At 34.9% G+C, this 18,302-nt stretch overlaps 3 protein-coding genes across 4 annotated transcripts; 2 read left to right on the forward strand and 1 right to left on the reverse strand.

Moving 5' to 3' along the window:
• Window positions 1-317: 317 nt before the first annotated feature.
• Window positions 318-3,705, forward strand: LOC123892845 (BTB/POZ domain-containing protein At3g08570-like). Its single transcript, XM_045942724.1, has 4 exons — window positions 318-766; window positions 1,202-1,268; window positions 1,396-2,562; window positions 2,753-3,705. Exons 1-4 carry the CDS (start codon window positions 690-692, stop codon window positions 3,275-3,277), a joined length of 1,836 nt encoding a protein of 611 aa, XP_045798680.1. The 5' UTR covers window positions 318-689; the 3' UTR covers window positions 3,278-3,705.
• A 171-nt stretch (window positions 3,706-3,876) lies between these two features.
• Window positions 3,877-10,161, reverse strand: LOC123892846 (4-hydroxybenzoate polyprenyltransferase, mitochondrial-like). Of its 2 annotated transcripts, XM_045942726.1 has the most exons (10): window positions 9,823-10,161; window positions 9,183-9,670; window positions 8,458-8,593; window positions 7,537-7,658; window positions 6,808-6,877; window positions 6,547-6,696; window positions 6,020-6,155; window positions 5,833-5,929; window positions 5,316-5,386; window positions 3,877-4,382 (listed from the first exon to the last, which is right to left on the reverse strand). In XM_045942726.1, the coding sequence occupies exons 2-9, from the start codon at window positions 9,599-9,601 to the stop codon at window positions 5,317-5,319; spliced, it is 1,200 nt and encodes a 399-aa protein (XP_045798682.1). In that variant the 5' UTR covers window positions 9,602-9,670; window positions 9,823-10,161; the 3' UTR covers window positions 3,877-4,382; window position 5,316. The 2 variants fall into 2 exon arrangements, with proteins under 2 accessions (XP_045798682.1, XP_045798681.1); XM_045942725.1 differs by having other exon boundaries at window positions 9,183-10,161.
• A 3,235-nt stretch (window positions 10,162-13,396) lies between these two features.
• On the forward strand, window positions 13,397-17,551 carry LOC123892847 (flocculation protein FLO11-like). The gene is made up of 5 exons (XM_045942727.1): window positions 13,397-13,870; window positions 14,364-14,469; window positions 14,862-14,979; window positions 15,274-16,230; window positions 16,797-17,551. The coding sequence occupies exons 1-5, from the start codon at window positions 13,696-13,698 to the stop codon at window positions 17,202-17,204; spliced, it is 1,764 nt and encodes a 587-aa protein (XP_045798683.1). The 5' UTR covers window positions 13,397-13,695; the 3' UTR covers window positions 17,205-17,551.
• The last annotated feature ends 751 nt before the right edge of the window (window positions 17,552-18,302 follow it).

Here is an 18,302-nt window from a genome sequence, read left to right on the forward strand (position 1 = left end):
GTTGAACTTGGTAGGGAGGATCACGATTCGATCCCCGCAACTGCGATAGGGAGGAGGCTGAAACCACTTTATGTCAGAACTAACCCTCGAACCAAATTAAACTGGTGGTGAAAGTAAAAAAAAAAAATCCAAACCCAACAAAGGCTAATCATTCATACATGCACACTCCTATTTCCAAATCTTACTATTCAATTCAAAATTTGCACTAATCAGTCTTTTGTAACGTCCAAAAAAGGCCAACAGTGCCACTTAGTTATATAATATAATCACGTTTGAATATGAAGCATATTATATTTATTTATAAATGTTATAATAAAGGCCAGAAACAAAAGCAGCCAAAAAGCAAAAGAAGACTACACTTACATGCCATGTTATGCTATGAAAAATGAAAAGAAAAAGTTGCATTGATGTGTGTCTATGTGTGTACTATCCATGGCATTTGTGAATAATTGATTGCTATGTTGAGGGTCTTTTGGGGTGTTTACTTCAAAATATTCTTGAACCTGCAATAACCGTACACATTATTGGATGATAGTATAATCATCCATAGCTATAGGTAACAGTTTGTGTTTCTGTTACTGAAACATTAAACATCCACATGCAGACACACCTCAAGCACAAGCACAAGGAGGAAGAGCTTCCTTTTCTCTAATACTACTAGTATTCTCTAATAGAAAGAAAGGAAAAAAATGGTTTCTGAAAACTCCATCTCTTCTTCTAAGCACTCTTCTACTACTCCTAAATTTTGTAACTCTTACACTACCAGGTACTTCTGCAATAAGGCTCAATTACCCTTATTTTTCTTTTTGCTTATTAGTTCTTTTTTACTATATTATGTGTCTTGTGTGAGTGTATTTGTGTTTAATTCATTTGACAGTAGATTAAACATGTAACTACATTTGATAACTTGGTTAGCTATGCATATAAATCTTGAAGTGAATGCTTAATATCTATCCAACACATGTTTTACTCTGAGATATTTGGAGTTTCTGAGGTATAGATTATCAAAATTCTTGTTCTTGAGGTTTTACTCTGTGAATGCTGTTAAATTCTTTCACATCTTTCTTTGTGTAACGAATTAAGGTGTTTTTGTTTGGGTAGAAGGACTAAGAGGATACAGGAGATTTTTGAATGTACTATGTGGTTTTCATGAAGGGCTTTTGTGTCTATTGTGAAATCAGATTTTTCTTCTTCATGGCAGGATTTTTGCTGATGTTGCTGGTGACATTACAATTGTGGTTGATGGGGATTCATTTCTGCTGCATAAGGTAAATATTTCAACATTCCTAAGCTTTTTGTATTAGTCATATTGAATTGTAAGTTTTATATGGTAAACTTAGTTATTATGGCTTTGGATTTCAACTAAAAGCTGGTTTGATGTTGTGGTTCATATAGTTTCCCTTGGTTACCCTAAGTGGGAAGATCCGAAAGATGGTTGCTGAAGCTAACAAGGGTTCAAATGTTTCAAATTTGGAGCTCCTCAATTTTCCAGGAGGACACCAGACATTTGAACTTGCCATGAAGTTCTGCTACGGGATGAATTTCGAGATTACACCGTTTAATGTTGCCCGACTGCGTTGTGCAGCCGCTTACCTAGAAATGACAGAAGAGTATCGGGAGCAAAACCTCATCTCAAGAACAGATATTTATCTGAATGAGATTGTCTTTGAAAATCTTCAGAGGTCAGTAGAAGTTCTATCTACCTGTGAGATGTTACCTCTAAATATAGTGGAGGAAATAGAAATCTCGAAAGGGTGCGTCGAAGCTATTGCAATGAATGCTTGCAAAGAGCAACTAGTTTCTGGTTTATCTAAATTAGACTGTGATGGTGAATCTAAGGAACTAAAGGATGAGTGTGTGGCATGGTGGATTGAAGATCTCTCAGTACTGCGTTTCGATTTCTACCAGAGAGTTATATGTACCATGGGAAGAATGGGGATTAGATCAGATAACATTATTGCTTCACTGATGCATTATGCTCAAACATCACTGAAAGGTATTGGGAAGTGTCAAATCTGGAATCAATCAAGGACAAATTCAAGTCCAACCACTATAGAAAAAGATCAGAGGACAATCGTCGAAACTATTGTTAGTCTCATGCCAACAGACAAAAGCAGCTCTTCCATCATTCCCTTGACTTTCTTGTTTGGCATGTTAAAGATGGCTATAATGTTGGGTGCCACAATTCCATGTAGGCTTGAGCTTGAAAGAAGGATATCATTTAGGTTGGAAATGGTTTCACTAGATGATCTTCTTATACCATCTCTTCAGAGTGGAGACTCCTTGTTTGATGTGGATACAGTTCATAGGTTACTGGTGAATTTCTTGCAGCGAATTGAAGAGGAAGAGACGGAAGACTACGGATATGAATCCGACGGAATTGGTTATAATGGACATGGTTCCCTGCTAAAAGTAGGGCAGCTTATTGATGCTTTTTTAGCAGAAATTGCACCTGATCCTTGCTTAAGTCTACAGAAATTCATTGCTTTGATTGAGATACTTCCTGATTATGCTCGTGTCATCGATGATGGCCTTTATAGAGCCGTCGACATTTATTTGAAGGTAAATTTGCTTTTGGTTATAGTCTTATAGAGAAGATTGTTTTCTAATTCCAATATTTAGGCACTGCATATGCAAAACACATTCTCAATCATGAAACAGTTACACTTGCAAAACTAATCAGTTGATTATGTTTGTTATTAACTTTTCCTACTTCATGTTAACAATGCATCTCCTTTTTCCCTCTGTTCAGGCCCATACAGCATTAACAGAACAAGAATGCAAGAAACTTTGCAAGTTTATAGACTGTCAAAAGCTGTCTCAAGAAGCATGCAACCATGCTGCCCAGAATGACAGGCTTCCACTGCAAATGGTTGTACAAGTTTTGTATTTTGAGCAGCTGCGCTTGAAAAATGCCATGTCAGGAAGTTCAGGAGACGTGTTGCTATCACAGAGAATAAGTAGCGGTGTTCCAAGTGCAGCCATGTCCCCTAGGGATAACTATGCATCTCTGCGGAGAGAGAATCGAGAACTGAAACTGGAGATTTCAAGATTGAGGGTGAGGCTGAGTGAGTTGGAGAAGGAACAATTGTTCATGAAACAAGGCATGATTGATAAGGCAGGAAATGGAAAAACTTTTTTTACCTCACTTTCTAAGGGGATAGGAAGAATTGCAAATTTTAGCGGTCAAGGTGGAGTAAAGCGCCAGAAATCGAGTAGGAAGTCTCGGGGAACAGAGGGAAAAAATGGTAGGAGTAAGAGATATTCTGTCTCATAGATATTGTTCTTCTTAGTTAGATGCTTTTACAGCACCCTCTATTTCTACCTTTTAGGTGATCACGTGTAAATGAGCTGGTCAAATGTTTCTCCTCATCTTTGGTCTTTAGTTTCACAGTTCAACTTGAATGTTACCACTCTTCCTAAGTTGTCTTACACAGTGACACTTGTTGATTGGCCATCAAGAGGAAGCTTCATCAAACACCACATTCCAAGATGAGGAGACCTTGTTAAAGGGACGTAACACCTGCGTTCTGTTCTCTTGACATTCTCACAATGTACTTGTCAAACTTGCTTCCTAAATTGCTTGGAAAGGATAAATGTAACATATGCGACAAAATACTCAGAAATGGCTCACCATGTTTTTAAGTTTACATAATAACTTCTTATGCGGTAATATAAATCCTAGTTTGAGTTGCAGAAGCCAAATGATGAGATCAATAATTATATTTGTCCATTCTGCCAAATCTCATTGTCACATTATCAGCATGCTTCATGCTTCACAAATCTGTTTGGTAATGTTGGGGAATGTTTGATCCTAGGAAAATAAAATGCATAGACATGTTAAATTTTCTAAATACGTAACACTCTACACAGTAGTAGCAGAATTCTTGAGGTGTGAACTCTTTTCTATTATCAATGCAAGGAAGAAAAAATCTTTTTTTTTTTCTTTTTTTTTTTCTCTTCTTATGACTTCAGTTTTCAAAATTGTTCTTGAAATGTGCTTCAAGTTTTTCAATGTTTCTAATTTTTCTTTCATTATAAATACCATCCATCTACTTCCTATAATCATCGATGAAAGTCATCATATAACAAGTATGATACCCTTTCACTCATCCAAACATGAGGGACTAACACCATCACTCATCAATATATACGTGAGTGGGACTAACACCAATCACTCTACTTGAACTTGGAACTTCAAATTGCACCTTGGCATCTCACGCTTGTTCCCATAATTCAAACTGCGAAAGTTTCTTGAGCATCAATTTCTTTGACACAACCTCAAAGATTATGGAGCTACAATGTCCAGGTTTCATGTGCTATAAAAAAAATCCTTTACTTCTTTTAACTCATTTATGTGAGCAGTGAGCTGACAGTGCCATCTGCATATTAACAGGACCACATTCAGATGTTGGTATCAGAAGAAATTATACTGAATAACTAGTTAATCAAGCCACTTAACTCGTTGAACCGAATAACAAATTGTCATTGTTCGGTTACTTTCAAGTCCAATATAATTAAGGAAATACAAACATACAGTATAGCACACCATTTCCAAGGGACCCTTCATTATTGAGTACAATCATGTACTTCCCTTCAGTCTCAATTATAAGCAAAAGTAACAAACCTCAAACGTATTATGAAATTTAGTTAAGTATAACTAATATTCTTGATCTAATAAAAAATTAAGTGCATTCTCAAAAATACCTTAATGATCTATTTAATGCTGAAGTATTCGAAAATAAAACTTGAATTAAATAAAGGGTATCATGCAATGAACATAAAAAGATGAATCTTGCTTATATTTTGTCAAGAGGGAGTAATAGCCATAGCAATAGCAATAAAAGTTAGTCATAAATTGCTTATATTTGGGACCAAAAATTTATCAATACTTTATGCTTATAAACATGACGCAGGGGAGGTCACTAAACACAAAGTGGGCTCAAGTTATTCGGTGAGATGGACCTACATAAATTTACTCCAAAAGAAGTGCATCAGAGTTACCAGCATCTCATGTAATCATCAGTTCGTGATTCTTCCAATCCAACCATTTCTCAATTATTTCAATGAAACTAGATTTGATAAAACTATTCCATTCCTTGGTGCAAAAATATTATGTCAAGGACCATGTTTCAACAGTTCATCCACAAGGGAAAAAATATGTTTCAACATTTAACGAGTATAAAAATTGTCTCCAGAAGCATGTTCTATACAAGATAAACGTAAGGAAGAATACAAAGGTGTTATCAGACACGTCATAGGGTGGTCAGATTAAAAATTGTTATTACTATATATAGCTATAAGGCAAACTTTACCCTATAATGATAGTCTTCCAGCTAGGATTCCACCAAATATGATAGCTCCATACCACTTATTTGATACAAATCTGAAGGAGGGGAAAAGAAAGAAGGTCAGGTCATAGTTTGAAAAGAAATGACCATGTCATAGTTAAAATGGAGAGAACTGGACGCTATATTATATCATAGTTAAAATGGAGAGAACTGAACGCTATATTATATCATAGCTAATTTAAATACATCAGAAATATTTGCAACACAGTGCAATCCATCAATAGAACACTTGAAAAGTAATTAACAGAAAAATTGATCAATCACTGAACTATGGAGGGGGTTTTATATGTTGAGGTTTGACGATATAAAACAGTAATTATGCCATCTTGTGTCTCTGGTATTTACCATTAAAAAGAATATATTGAAGCTGCAATAAATGTTCGAGCCAATAAAATAAAGATTTGAGAATTGAGACCCTTTCAAAAGATGGACTTTAGGATAATTAAATCATAAATTTATGCAAATATCTTCACAAACTTACTTCCTATTGCAATCAGAACGAGAAGAAAGGTCAACTGTCCATATTTGCCAGCCTAAATGTCCAGATGCAACTCCCAGAAATGCATAATATGGCCACCCTGCTCCAATCATATAAATCAGGACACAGAAAACAATTATTTAACCTCGTGAAAAAGAGAGCAGAATAATGTTCATAAATAAATAAATACCTAGTTCAGCATTAAATCCACTGAGAGCAAGACTACTAAGGCTTGCGATCCCAAACCCAGTAAGCCACTCCTTAGTTGAATCACCGAAGCGTAAAGCTGTTGATTTAACTCCCACTTTCAAGTCATCTTCTTTATCCTGAATGCATAAGATTTTGATTAAGTTGTTTTAACCAAAAGAATTTTGTAGAGTATACTGGAAACTAAGCAGTCTTGTCTTCTTTTTTGTATAACACCTAAACTGTTAAGAGACAATGATATTATCTGAACATGGTTGAAATTAAAATTACACCGTGACTTTTACACACCCCATATCTAAAGGAGAGCATAATATGGCCAATGGCAGGAAAAGTGACGGAACAAAAGCAAAAACACTCATAAACATAGACCTATTCTTATTTCACATAATCAGTGCAGATCATGAAGCAATTAACCTTTCAAAAAAATTAATAAAAATCATGAAGCAATTAAAAGGTAGGACAGAGAAGTAAATCATAATAATGTCTTCCAAGAAACTATACTGTTTTTACCTGATGTGCGTAGATAGTATCATACACAAGAGTCCAACAAACTCCAGAGGCATAAAGTGGCAGCACAATAGATGGATCCAGATTTCCTTTAACTGCTGCCCATCCCAACAGAGCCCCCCAATTAAAGGTCAGGCCAAGAAATGCTTGAGGCTAACCAATATAGCAGGAGAGTACCATATAAATGAGATCATATATCAAAGGAATAATTAAGACATAAGAAGAAAAATAAAATTTGCCAGAAGAAATGAGAAAAATCATTACCCAAAATGTAAACCTCTTCATTAATGGATATGAGAAGACAAGCAACAAGGATGAGGCGCCCAAAACACGGCTGCCAAAAAGACAAACCAAATAGTATTAATGAATGCATGAGCAGAAATCACATTTCGTATTTTACTTTGATTTAATTATGCTTGCATGTGAAATAATGATAACACATATAGACAAGTATATATGGATGATGACACTTGCAAAACAGTGTTTTGCAAGGTATATATAGCAATGTTATATTCTCCTTGTTTCCCACACAAAGTTCTTTCTTATCAAACAATTGAATCAGTTTTGACAATGGCCGAGGCTAACATGCAGAAGAGGCAGTTGTGTGAGACTATGCATGTAACAAAGAAGTACCTTTATCCTGTACTCTATGTGGCACAAGTTTAATGGAGATTAACATTCCTCATTCTGCTCTTATAATTTTAACTTAATTTCATCCAATTTTTAATATTTTAATAGTCTATTCTAAGAAAGAAATTTGGCTAATTTGTTTCAAACAATCTATACAATATTTAATCATAAGAAAATAAAAAGGATTTGGAGCTTTCAGCTTTGGCAATCAGGGCCACACCACCACAGTGAAGGACATAGAACACAGATCATACGTGCCATGTTTAATAATTGATTGAGATATTGTAAATTTCACAGTCTAAATCCCCAACATAACGCATGTAGATGTTACCAGAGATCTGGGAAGACAAAATTAACACTAACCTATAATTATTCAGTTGTAGAAGAATACCAAGACCCAAAAGCAGTTGAAATCCAAGAAAAGAAAGTCCTTGAAATGGTGTCAAAATACCACTTGCCACAGGTCTCAATTTTGTACGTTCTACCTGCAATATGAGATTATATAAAAAATAGTCAGAACTTGAAATGTAAGATCACATAAAAAATGGGAAAAACAGGCAATCATCTGCTCAACAAACATGAAGTGTTTTGATAGGAATGTGAATGAGGATTCTCAATTGGGCCTTGAATATGGACCTAAGCCCAAAGTGTGGAGAGTCTATGAGAGAAGACGTGGGAAAGGAATATGAAGGGTGGTGTGGCTTAAGATATGCATAGAATTTTTTGTGGAGAAAGAGAGAGTTTTAGCGAGTATTTTTTGTTAGTTGTGCATTCACAGATACGAATTGCGGAGGCCTTCTGGCTTAGGGAATTGGTAGCTTCTTGCTATCAGTTTTGGTTACTCGTTATCAGTCTTTTACGTCATTGAGTCTATTGTAATTGTTCACCATTTGATTAATACAATTGCAATTCCTTTTTCCTTATTCAATTACTCTGTTTTGTGATATGAATCCCATTATGTTTCTATTAAAACAAACTCACAATGTGACATCATAGGAATAAACACAAAAAAGACAGCAACCAAGGTCTCCAATGCTATTCTGATGGGTGGGAAATGTTTAGCTAGACTAATACCTGGCTTTCATCATATTGAGTAGCTATTAACCATGCTTAAATGGTACTAATTCTTGCAAAAACAAAATCACAGGGTGTTTAAAAAAACTAATTTCTATTAGGCTCTATGAATGTTGAAAAAATAGGTAAGTTTCACACTCGTAAATTGATAATTTAACAGTATTTGAAACACAATAAGCAAGAAGAAAAAGAAAAAGCAATGACATTTACCTTTGTATCAATATCCCGATCAATAAGATCATTAATAGTACACCCAGCACCTCTCAAAAGCAAAGCCCCACATCCAAACAGAGCCAACATTTTCAAATCAGGAAGATGCCCCGGGGGTGCAGCCAAGGTTATTGACCTATATCTCATGGAAAAAGAAAACAAACTTAGAATAGAGCACTATGCTGACAGAATAAAGGGACCTATTTTTGTCACTAGGTAGCTTCTTTTTTTTTTTAAATCAGAACCATCACTGGCTACCCTACCCACAGAGTGTCCCCATGCCGACAACTTAACACTAATGTCCGCTCGCCTGGGGACCAAGTAAAGGTCGACCCCCTCCGAGTCCCAGGGCAGGTTACTCCACTAGTTATTGTTTTTAACTTCTCGTTACCAATTTCAAAAGTGTAACCATATAATAGCGGCGCTATAGCGGTATAGCCTAGCGTTAGACCACCTCTCTGCTATGCTATAAGGCTGGTTTTCACTACCGCTATAGCATTCATTCTTACAGCTATATTGCATTCCTTCTTACTGCTATAGCATTTTTTAGGGCTACGCGCCGCTATCTGAGATTAACAACAAGTACTACCTACCTAACATATTTCAAATCAGTGAAATCACTAATCAATTCCATATCAATAAAGCTAGTAATCTCTCTATGTTCTTATCATAGTGAGAAGTGAGAGCATTTTAATCATATAATATAATTAAACAAAAACTCTTACCACACACAAGGCCATAGCAGCAGCCACGTTCCAATCGGTTTATCGAGGCGAGCAAGGCGAGCATAAGGCTGAACCGACGTATGCAAGTACAAATCAATCCAAGAGACACCCCCTCCACTACTGACGTTACAACTACTAATACTACTCTGATTCTTGTTTTCCTTATCCTGACCTAATCTCAAAGGTGATGTAGAAATATGCACAACAAGTTGAAAATTTGAGAGTGACCCAACATTTTTACAAAAGTGATGATCATAAATCCCAATGTGGGTTGGCTTAAATGAAGTGATTGAAATATTTTGACTGGGATTTGGATGAGAGGGAATCAAGGGATTGAAAATAGAAGAGGAGAAGCTAGAAGAAAGGAGAGTAGGTTTGAGAAACTTCCGTGAAGCACGAGAAATCAAAGAAGAAACCATGGATGAGTGTGGGAAGTGGGATAAAATGGAGTGTTAGATGAATCCACTGAGAATCACAATTCTTTAATTCTGCAAAGATTCGTAAAAGTTCCTCAAAAAGTTGGGAAAATCTTGCAGAAATCAAAATCAAATTAAGATGAATGTGAAAAACAATAATATATTTTCGATCTGTTCCATTAGAGAAAGAAGATTACTAATATATTTTCTATGCATCTCCTCACCGCCAGTTCACCGTCGTTGATGTCATGATCGAACCTCACCGTCCCGCCGCTGTCATCACGAATCAGTCTAATTTTGCTGCTATTGTTCTTGATCCTCTTTGTTCTTGCAATAAGAGAGTGAGATTGAGCGTCGTTGTGTATATATGGAAGAGCGTCGTTGCCACATAGAGGGAGAGGGCGGCGCCGGCGGCGACAGGTGAAGATGATGGGATGAAGACGATGGAACTAGCATAAAGAAGATGAATTTAAAACTTTTAATCTGGACCTTTCAAAATTTTCACTGCCACGTGTTGCATATCAATGAAAGTAACTGGGTAAATGGAGAGTTCAATAAATGGAATATGCGGTGGGATTTGGATTTACTGCTGTTGAATATCGCACAGTTTCAGAAAGTTTCTTAAATTTAGGATTTTTTTTTTCAATTGCCCCTAAAAAATCGTTTTTTACAACAATACCCCTGTTTTAAAAAATATTGTCGTAATACCTTTCTTTTGGGATAAAAACTGACGCGCTGCAGATCCCCACCGATGGCGGAACTTACGGTGTCGCCATATGCAGGGTACAACTGATGTTGTGTTGTTCTTTCAATTTTTCTCCCCCCTTCAGCCCATACCAGAAAAAAAAAAAAAACAAACAAATCTCATAAACAGATCCATAAAAGGAAGAATTAGAAACACAAAAGAGGTATTAGAATAACAAAATTTAATTTTTGGGGTTTTAATCTCTTTACTTTTATTTATTTGTTTTGGGGTTTGATTTGTGTTTAAAACTGATAAAAAGTGTTTAAAAAAGGATTTTGGATTTTTTGGGTTTAATTTGGGAATTTTTTGGGGGAATTTAGGTATCCGGCACGGTGGCGAAGCAGCCGGAAACTGGAAGTGAGAAGAAAAATGAATTTTTTTGAGGCTTCTCTTCAGTCTGCACTTGAAATCCATATTTTTTGTGCTTTAGCCACGATTTAGCTACGGTTTTACTACTTGTTCTTGCAGAATCTAGTGTCTAGTTTTTGCCACGATTTAACCATGGCTAAATCTCACACCAGAACTCTTTTTCCCAACTGTTCCGGTATACAATTGTTACCGGAAAACATTAAAATAAGTGTTCCAAAAAATGTTCATATTAGCCACGGTAAGCGTTCAAAACTCATTTTTTAATTTTTCAAAAGGGATAAAATGGGGATATTGATTTATTTGTAGGAGTAAAGAGTTAAATGTTGGGGTCGAGAAAAAAAAATTCCAAAAATTATATCTCCATGAGTTGTTTCATGGTCACCAAAAACCTACTTTCTCTCTTCATAAAATTACACCATCAAGTTTGAGGTAGATCACTTTTAATTGGGTTTAACTTGAGTGACAATCCACGATGTATAATTATTTACATATAAGGCCAATGTTGGATTAATGATCCAACATATGCATAATAGAAATCCACAATAACTCATTTGTGACTTAACATTCACTATTTTGTAGCGTAAGAATAAACTTCTCACCACTTACTTAAAAAGACCGATACCACTTGCACAAATTCTTGTTAATCTATTTTGCCATGTCTTATCATGTAGCACACATAAGAATAATGTGGCAAGAAAATAAGTTACTATATTCTTTCTTTGACCTCGTTACAAAAAGAAAAAAAAAAGGTCGAAAGATCGAGAATATTAGGTTGATGGACTTAGAGCCAAAGTTAGTTGCAACGTCTCTTAAAATGCACCTTAATATTCATATATTTGCGAGAAAGAAAAGGAGCAGGTTATTTTACATACCTTTATCTCACTCACTTACTCCATCGTCTCCTAATTATTATAACTATACTACCAACTAAAGCCAAAATTATCATTGTCTTGCCATAATAGAAAATATAGATTTAGTGTCTCCTAAACTTACCTTAGTTAGTAGAGATTGCATTATATATGTAGGACGTCGGAGTTTGAACTCCGATCATTTTACTTATTTATCTTAAATGTGAAATTTTTAGTCATTAAACTATTTGACAAGAAAAAATCTAGATTAAGTTTACGGTACACATGTGAGACAAATTTTTACTATTTATAAATTTATTTTAACTATTAGATCAATAAATTTTACTATTAGATTAATATGTCACTTCACATTTTATTTATTTATTTATTTTTGGTTACATTATTTTCACTACCAAATGCTTCACATTTTATTTTATCTAATGATAAAATTTATTGATCAAATGATAAAAATAAACTTATGCATGTTGAAAACTTATCTCACTTGTCCATATTAGTCAAAAGCTAAAAATATATAACGTTGGTTATGGATTAAGGACTTGAACTTTTAATTAGGATGGATCATTAATTTATTAGCAAAATGATACTAATAAGTGTCTTTTGCTTCGAAAATACTAGTAATAATTTTTAAAATGAACTTTGTATATTTTATCATTTAATTTAACAATACAATAGTATTAAAACCCTTGCAAAAAAATTTGTAGTAGCCATCATGTGCAATGTTGGTTTTGCGGTAACATGGAATTGTCAATATGCATTTGCATAACAAGATTCTCCTCTCAAGGGATTTGGATTTGGTGCTGTTAAAAAAGCACACAGTTTCACGCTGTTGAGCATCTCAGCCGTCCGATCAAGTATTGATGGATGAGATCATTTGATGATTACTTTATTTGTATTTAATCTGAGATGTCCGATCAAGAATGAACAGCTGAAATACATAACAGCATGAAACTGCGTGCTTTTTCAACAGCACCAAATCCAAATCCCCTCTCAAGCAATGACCGGTGCAAAGCAGAAATAAACACCACAGTGATAGTGAAGTGTAAATTGAAAATTAAGAAAGACACTAACATAAGCATAAGAGACAAGTAGCAAAAAGATTAGGGTCTTTTTGAAAAAGAAAAAAAAAAGGTATGACATGCTATGCAACTTGATAATGTGAAATCAGGATATGGATTGGGTGCAGTCAATGATTGTGACTGCATGCAGTCAGTAGATCATAGTCGTCTGATTTGTAATCGGACGGTTCAGAGTTAAAGTTAAAATATTTATATCTTATAAAACTAAAACTGCACTGAGATCTGAGCCGTCCAATTTTCATCAAATGATTCAGAGCAGCTGACTGTAGCCTGACTGCACCATGGCTGACTGCTCTGAATCCATTTCCGTGAAATCATCAATACCAATATAACAAGAAAATTCTCTTAAAATTTCAATTTCAACTTCAGAATGATCCTACATCATTAAATTATATGTCACGTCATTTAAAATATGTCACTTTACTATTATTAAATTCGAGAGTTTGAGACGGTAAACCGAGTTATTTGAAGATAGAAAAACAAATTATATGAGTGAGTAAAAATGACAATAAAACCTAAAAATTATTAAACTTTTTTATCATTAAAATTAAATTGTTGATAAAAAAAAATAGGAGAAGAAAAAGAAAGGAAGGTTTCATCCCATCATCCCATCACAAGCCATGTGCCAATGGGTCACACACATGAGCAGCAAAGTGTAAAAAACAAAGAAAGATCTCACCTTGATCTATATGATGAATGATGATGTATGTATATGAGTAAGTAAGTAAGCAAAAAAAAAGTGGGCCAATATAGAAAAAAATGCCATGTGAGTATCCATAAATCTATCTCAATCTCTCAATTCTCACACACACCCCCCTTTCATCATATTTAATTGTTTCTGACACTCCCACCTCAACAAGCAAAAAACAAAACATAAATAATCAAACATGATTAGAAGAAACATATAACCAACCAAGCAAACAAAGCAACCATGTTGTGTAGATCTAATATATACAAATAACACCATTGCATTGCACCACTTTTTCAACTCTCTTAGATCTTGTTCTTGCTGTTGTAGTGACAGTGTCATCACTTACCATGATGAATGGAAGATATGGAAGAGAGTCTCTTTATGGATCCATTAACCATAACAGAAGAAGTAACACTTTCAATCATTCTAATGGTGTTTCCAACCATGATGATAACTCTCTTGATCTCTTCTCTAACAATCGTCGTTCTCTCTCTTTACCTTCTTCAGATGATTCTTCTGATGGTACTTCATCACCCCTTTTGATATCTCATTCTTAATTTCTCCAAAAACATGTTTTTTTTGTTGTTTTGTTTTTGTTTACTTTTGTTTTTGTTTCATGTTTTTGTTTCTGTCTGGTAATTCAGAATTCAGCTGCGAAGTAATAAGTAAGTAAAGTCCGACAAAAAATTGTTTCAGCCATGATTTGAATTCGGGTTTTTATTTCATTTTAGTTTAATGAAAAGGATGTTATGTTTGGTTATGTCAAATGAAAAAAGTAGCTTTATTTTTATTATATAGTATTATAGATTATAGATTGTGGATTGTGGATAATTGCTATTCATAAAGGGATTACTTGATTGTGAAAGTTGTGTTTTTTGGGATGATGTCAATTAATTTAAGCTATTTTGTCTTGTTAAGGATGTTTGCTAATTAGGCTTTAGCTTTTGGATTATGCAATTTTTGTTTTGTTTCTATTTGTTTTATGATATTAAGTGATTGCTATTTGTGGATTCAGTTTCTGTGAAATTGGGGAGACTCTCGGTTGGAGCAGCGAAACCGGCTAGAAATGGGATTGAGGATATGTTGTCATCTGTAGAAGGAGGAAAGCATGATTATGATTGGTATGTATGTTACAATTTACATTCAAATTCATTATGATCTATTATTAGTAGAGATTGAATTTGGCCAAAATAAGAAAGAGGGAAAGAAATAGATTTTAATGTTTTTATGTGGATTATTAGCAGTTTCCCTTAGAAAATATTCTGGAATTAACCAATTCCAGATCTGGAATTAATTGCAGGTAACTATTTATGTTGGAACTCATAAATAACCAATTAACCAATTCAATTACATTTAGGTTATAGTATTTTAGTTGTTGGCTTACTATTTGAAATTTGAAATGATGAAATGCAACTATAAATAGTTTGACTTATAACACAAAAATGAAATAAATAAATAAATAAAAACTACTGGTAGCATAGTTTGTAATATAATCAATGTTTTATGTTATTAGGCTTCTCACTCCCCCGGGGACCCCGGTTTTTCCATCATCAGAAAGTGAATCACAATCAACCTTGGCGCCTCCAAGAAGAAGTTTGAGTAGATCAACTTCTACTACTAAGGCCTCAAGGGTATGTGTGGTCCTCTTATAGTTTATACTTTATATCCAACCTTTCTACAAAAAAAAATCCGTATATGTTACCGGTATGTATCCATGCTTACATATTTGTTTCGATGAGGGAAAAGGCAATGTGTATGTTCTGTTTTCTAAGTTGGTTTCCCTAATCAACATGCTTATGGATATTCACCAATTAGTAACTTTGAGCTTAGTGATTACTTGGAGAACTAATTCATAATATATTGTCCTATTCAAAATGATTTTCTAGGTGCTGTTAAGTTTAACTTCTTAATCTTGTTTATTTCAGCTTTCAGTATCACAATCTGAAAGCAACAATCACTCTAGTAGACCAGCAAGAAGCAGTTCAGTGACTCGCCCTTCGGTCTCCACTTCACACTCACAATATAACAACAACTATTCTTCAAACAGATCCAACTCCGCAAATATCCTTAACACAAGCTCAGCCTCAGTTTCATCTTACATTAGGCCATCTTCTCCTGTTACCCGCTCGACACCTTCGGCAAGGCCTTCCACTCCTACTTCCCGTCAAACTGCATCAAGGTCCTCGACACCCTCTAGAATACGTTCAGTTTCTACCAGCTCTGCTGTGGAAAAACCTAGACCAACGTCACAAAGCTCAAGGCCATCCACTCCTAGTTCTAGGCCTCAGGTTCCTGCAAACTTACATTCCCCATCTGCACCATCAACTCGGTCATTGTCCCGTCCTTCTACTCCAACTCGTAGGAGTTCAATACCCTCTTTATCTCCTTCGTCTACAATAAGTTCTTCAATTTCAGCCGGACGTCCTTCATTGAGCGGACGTAGTTCGGCACCATCATCACGGGCAAGCTCACCAAGTCCACGAGTCCGAGCCCCGCCACAGCCAGTTGTTCCACCTGATTTCCCCCTTGATACACCACCAAACCTTAGAACAACATTACCTGATAGGCCACTATCTGCAGGCAGGTCCCGTCCTGGTGCAGGCACTTTGAAGGGAAATAATTCTGAACCTCAAGCGTCAGTTAATATGCCAAGGCGACATTCATCTCCTATTGTCAGTAGGGGAAGATCAACAGAACCTGTCAGTAAAAGTCGTGGCTTTGCCAATGGCCATCAAGCTGATGTTCTTGAGCCGAGGAAAGTGTCACATGCTCCTGAGGTAGTTTCAAGAAGATCGGTTAAGGCCTCAACCACTGCACCTGACAACTCTGGATTTGGGAGGACTATCTCAAAGAAATCCTTGGATATGGCTATCAAGCACATGGTTTGTATACTCTACTTTTCCAGTCTTGCTTGATTAACAATGAACGTTTATTGACTAGACTCTCGAGTCTCAACTTTTAGCAGGTTCAAATTTTATGCATGATCATAGTAGAGACATTAGGTTGAAGGATTTATAGCACAAAATTTCTTTAAATGAAAATCATTCTCCAGATGATATAACAATCCTTGTCATTTATGCTATATTTTGGCCATAATACTTGATATATGCTCCCTCCGTCCCTACTCTTACGACTTAGGTTGTTTTAGGAAACCAGGATACAATTAAGCGTGTTTTTCCCTCTGTACCTTTACAAAAACCAAAAGCATGTATTAAATGTATTTTATTTTTACTAAATAAATTAAGGGTAAATGAGGAGTAAACTTTTGTAGGATCAAATATCAGAGATAGAATAAGTAACTTAGTTATTAGGCTTATCATATTTCTTGCTATGTACTACAAAAAGTATTTATTTGGTTGCTGAAGCTTACTTTGAGAAGATGCATGCTTAAAGCAAGTTTGTTCTTTCTCCCAAACTTAACTTACCATGTACTTTTTATTCTTAACAGGATATAAGGAACGGCTCAGGAAATCGTGCACTATCAAGCACCACACTCTTTCCGCAAAGTATTCGAAACTCCACTCCCAAGAGCCAATCTTATCGTGGTTCAAGTGCTCCACCAACATCTATCGAAGTGAACAGAAACCTCCTAAACAAAAACAATGGAAATCATTTTGATGTGGTAAACGGTATCAATAGAAATATGATAAAAGGAAGAGAGATAGATGAAAGACAATACGCAGCAAAACTGAGTGAAATTGACATCTACGAGAGTTCTCGTTACGATGCATTGTTGCTTAAAGAAGATTTAAAGAATACAAACTGGCTACATAGTGCTGATGATAAAATTGATCAAGGCTCGTTATTATTCGATAATGGATTTGAGAACCTGCCTGAGCCTTTTGGCCTCTTATAGCATCTAAAGAGGTTGTGCTTGATGCATTTGTAAGATGTTATTTATGTTCCAATTCTTATAAAGCTCCAAGTTGAAAAGAAAGTAAAGATGCATTGTATGTTTTCTGCAATATGCAGAGAAATTAGTGGATTTAAATTTGATTTTACTCTTATACAATAATATGCAGAAAAAAGATTACATGATATATAGGTTCAACTTTCTTGGGTGGATGAGAATTTTCATACAAAAGTTTTTGTATGCACTTGTCAAAAGTTTTTGTGCAAACAATGTGTTTGAGTGTTTATTTTCCTCTTGGCAATGAACACTAAAGTTGAGTTTAGTTGAATTTTACATAAATTACTTTCTCCAAGAAATGTTTGAATTACACTCATGTTTGAATGACTTTGAACATTGGTGACTAATTTTGAGCACTGTGTATGGGAGAGAATAGTGTAATTTTCTCTTATAGTTGTTTTTTAATAACTCTATTTTTCAATAAAAAAAAGTTTCAGGATTTTTTAATTTAAAAATAGTACTCCCTTCGTTCCTTATTATAGGAACCTTTGATGAAAATCTTTATCTTCTTTATATATAATAATAGGAATAACAATGCAACAATCAAAATCTAATCTCATGTTTACAAGGGCGGGAATCCACAATAGCGGAAGGATTTGCATAAAAAAATATAATAAATACTACTCCGTCCCAAAATATAAGCAAAAGGAGGTCAACAAAAGTGAATGTATCTGGACTAAATTTTAAATCAAATACATCAACTTTCATTGACCAATTTTTGCTTATATTTTGGGACGGAGGGAGTATGTTGTTAACTACATAAGCGTGTGTTTCCAATGAGAGTCTATGATTTATTAGTGTTTCCAATGAGAGACTATGGACTTATTAATTATGCCACTTACCAATGTAGGCATCACATAGAATAGATAGAGCCTCTAAACTTAATTTTGTATCAGTTTTTTTTTTTTGAAATTATCCTCTATCATTTGTTATGATTATTAACAAGAGTCAATGACAATTACTAAAGTATGTTGAAATATATCAAGAGTTACGTCGAAAAATGGGTTAAAGATTTTGTTGGTTGACGATGACGGCAACTTTACA

The sequence above is a fragment of the Trifolium pratense genome, linkage group LG6 (genome assembly GCF_020283565.1).
Source record: "Trifolium pratense cultivar HEN17-A07 linkage group LG6, ARS_RC_1.1, whole genome shotgun sequence".
Classification (NCBI taxonomy): Eukaryota; Viridiplantae; Streptophyta; class Magnoliopsida; order Fabales; family Fabaceae; genus Trifolium; species Trifolium pratense.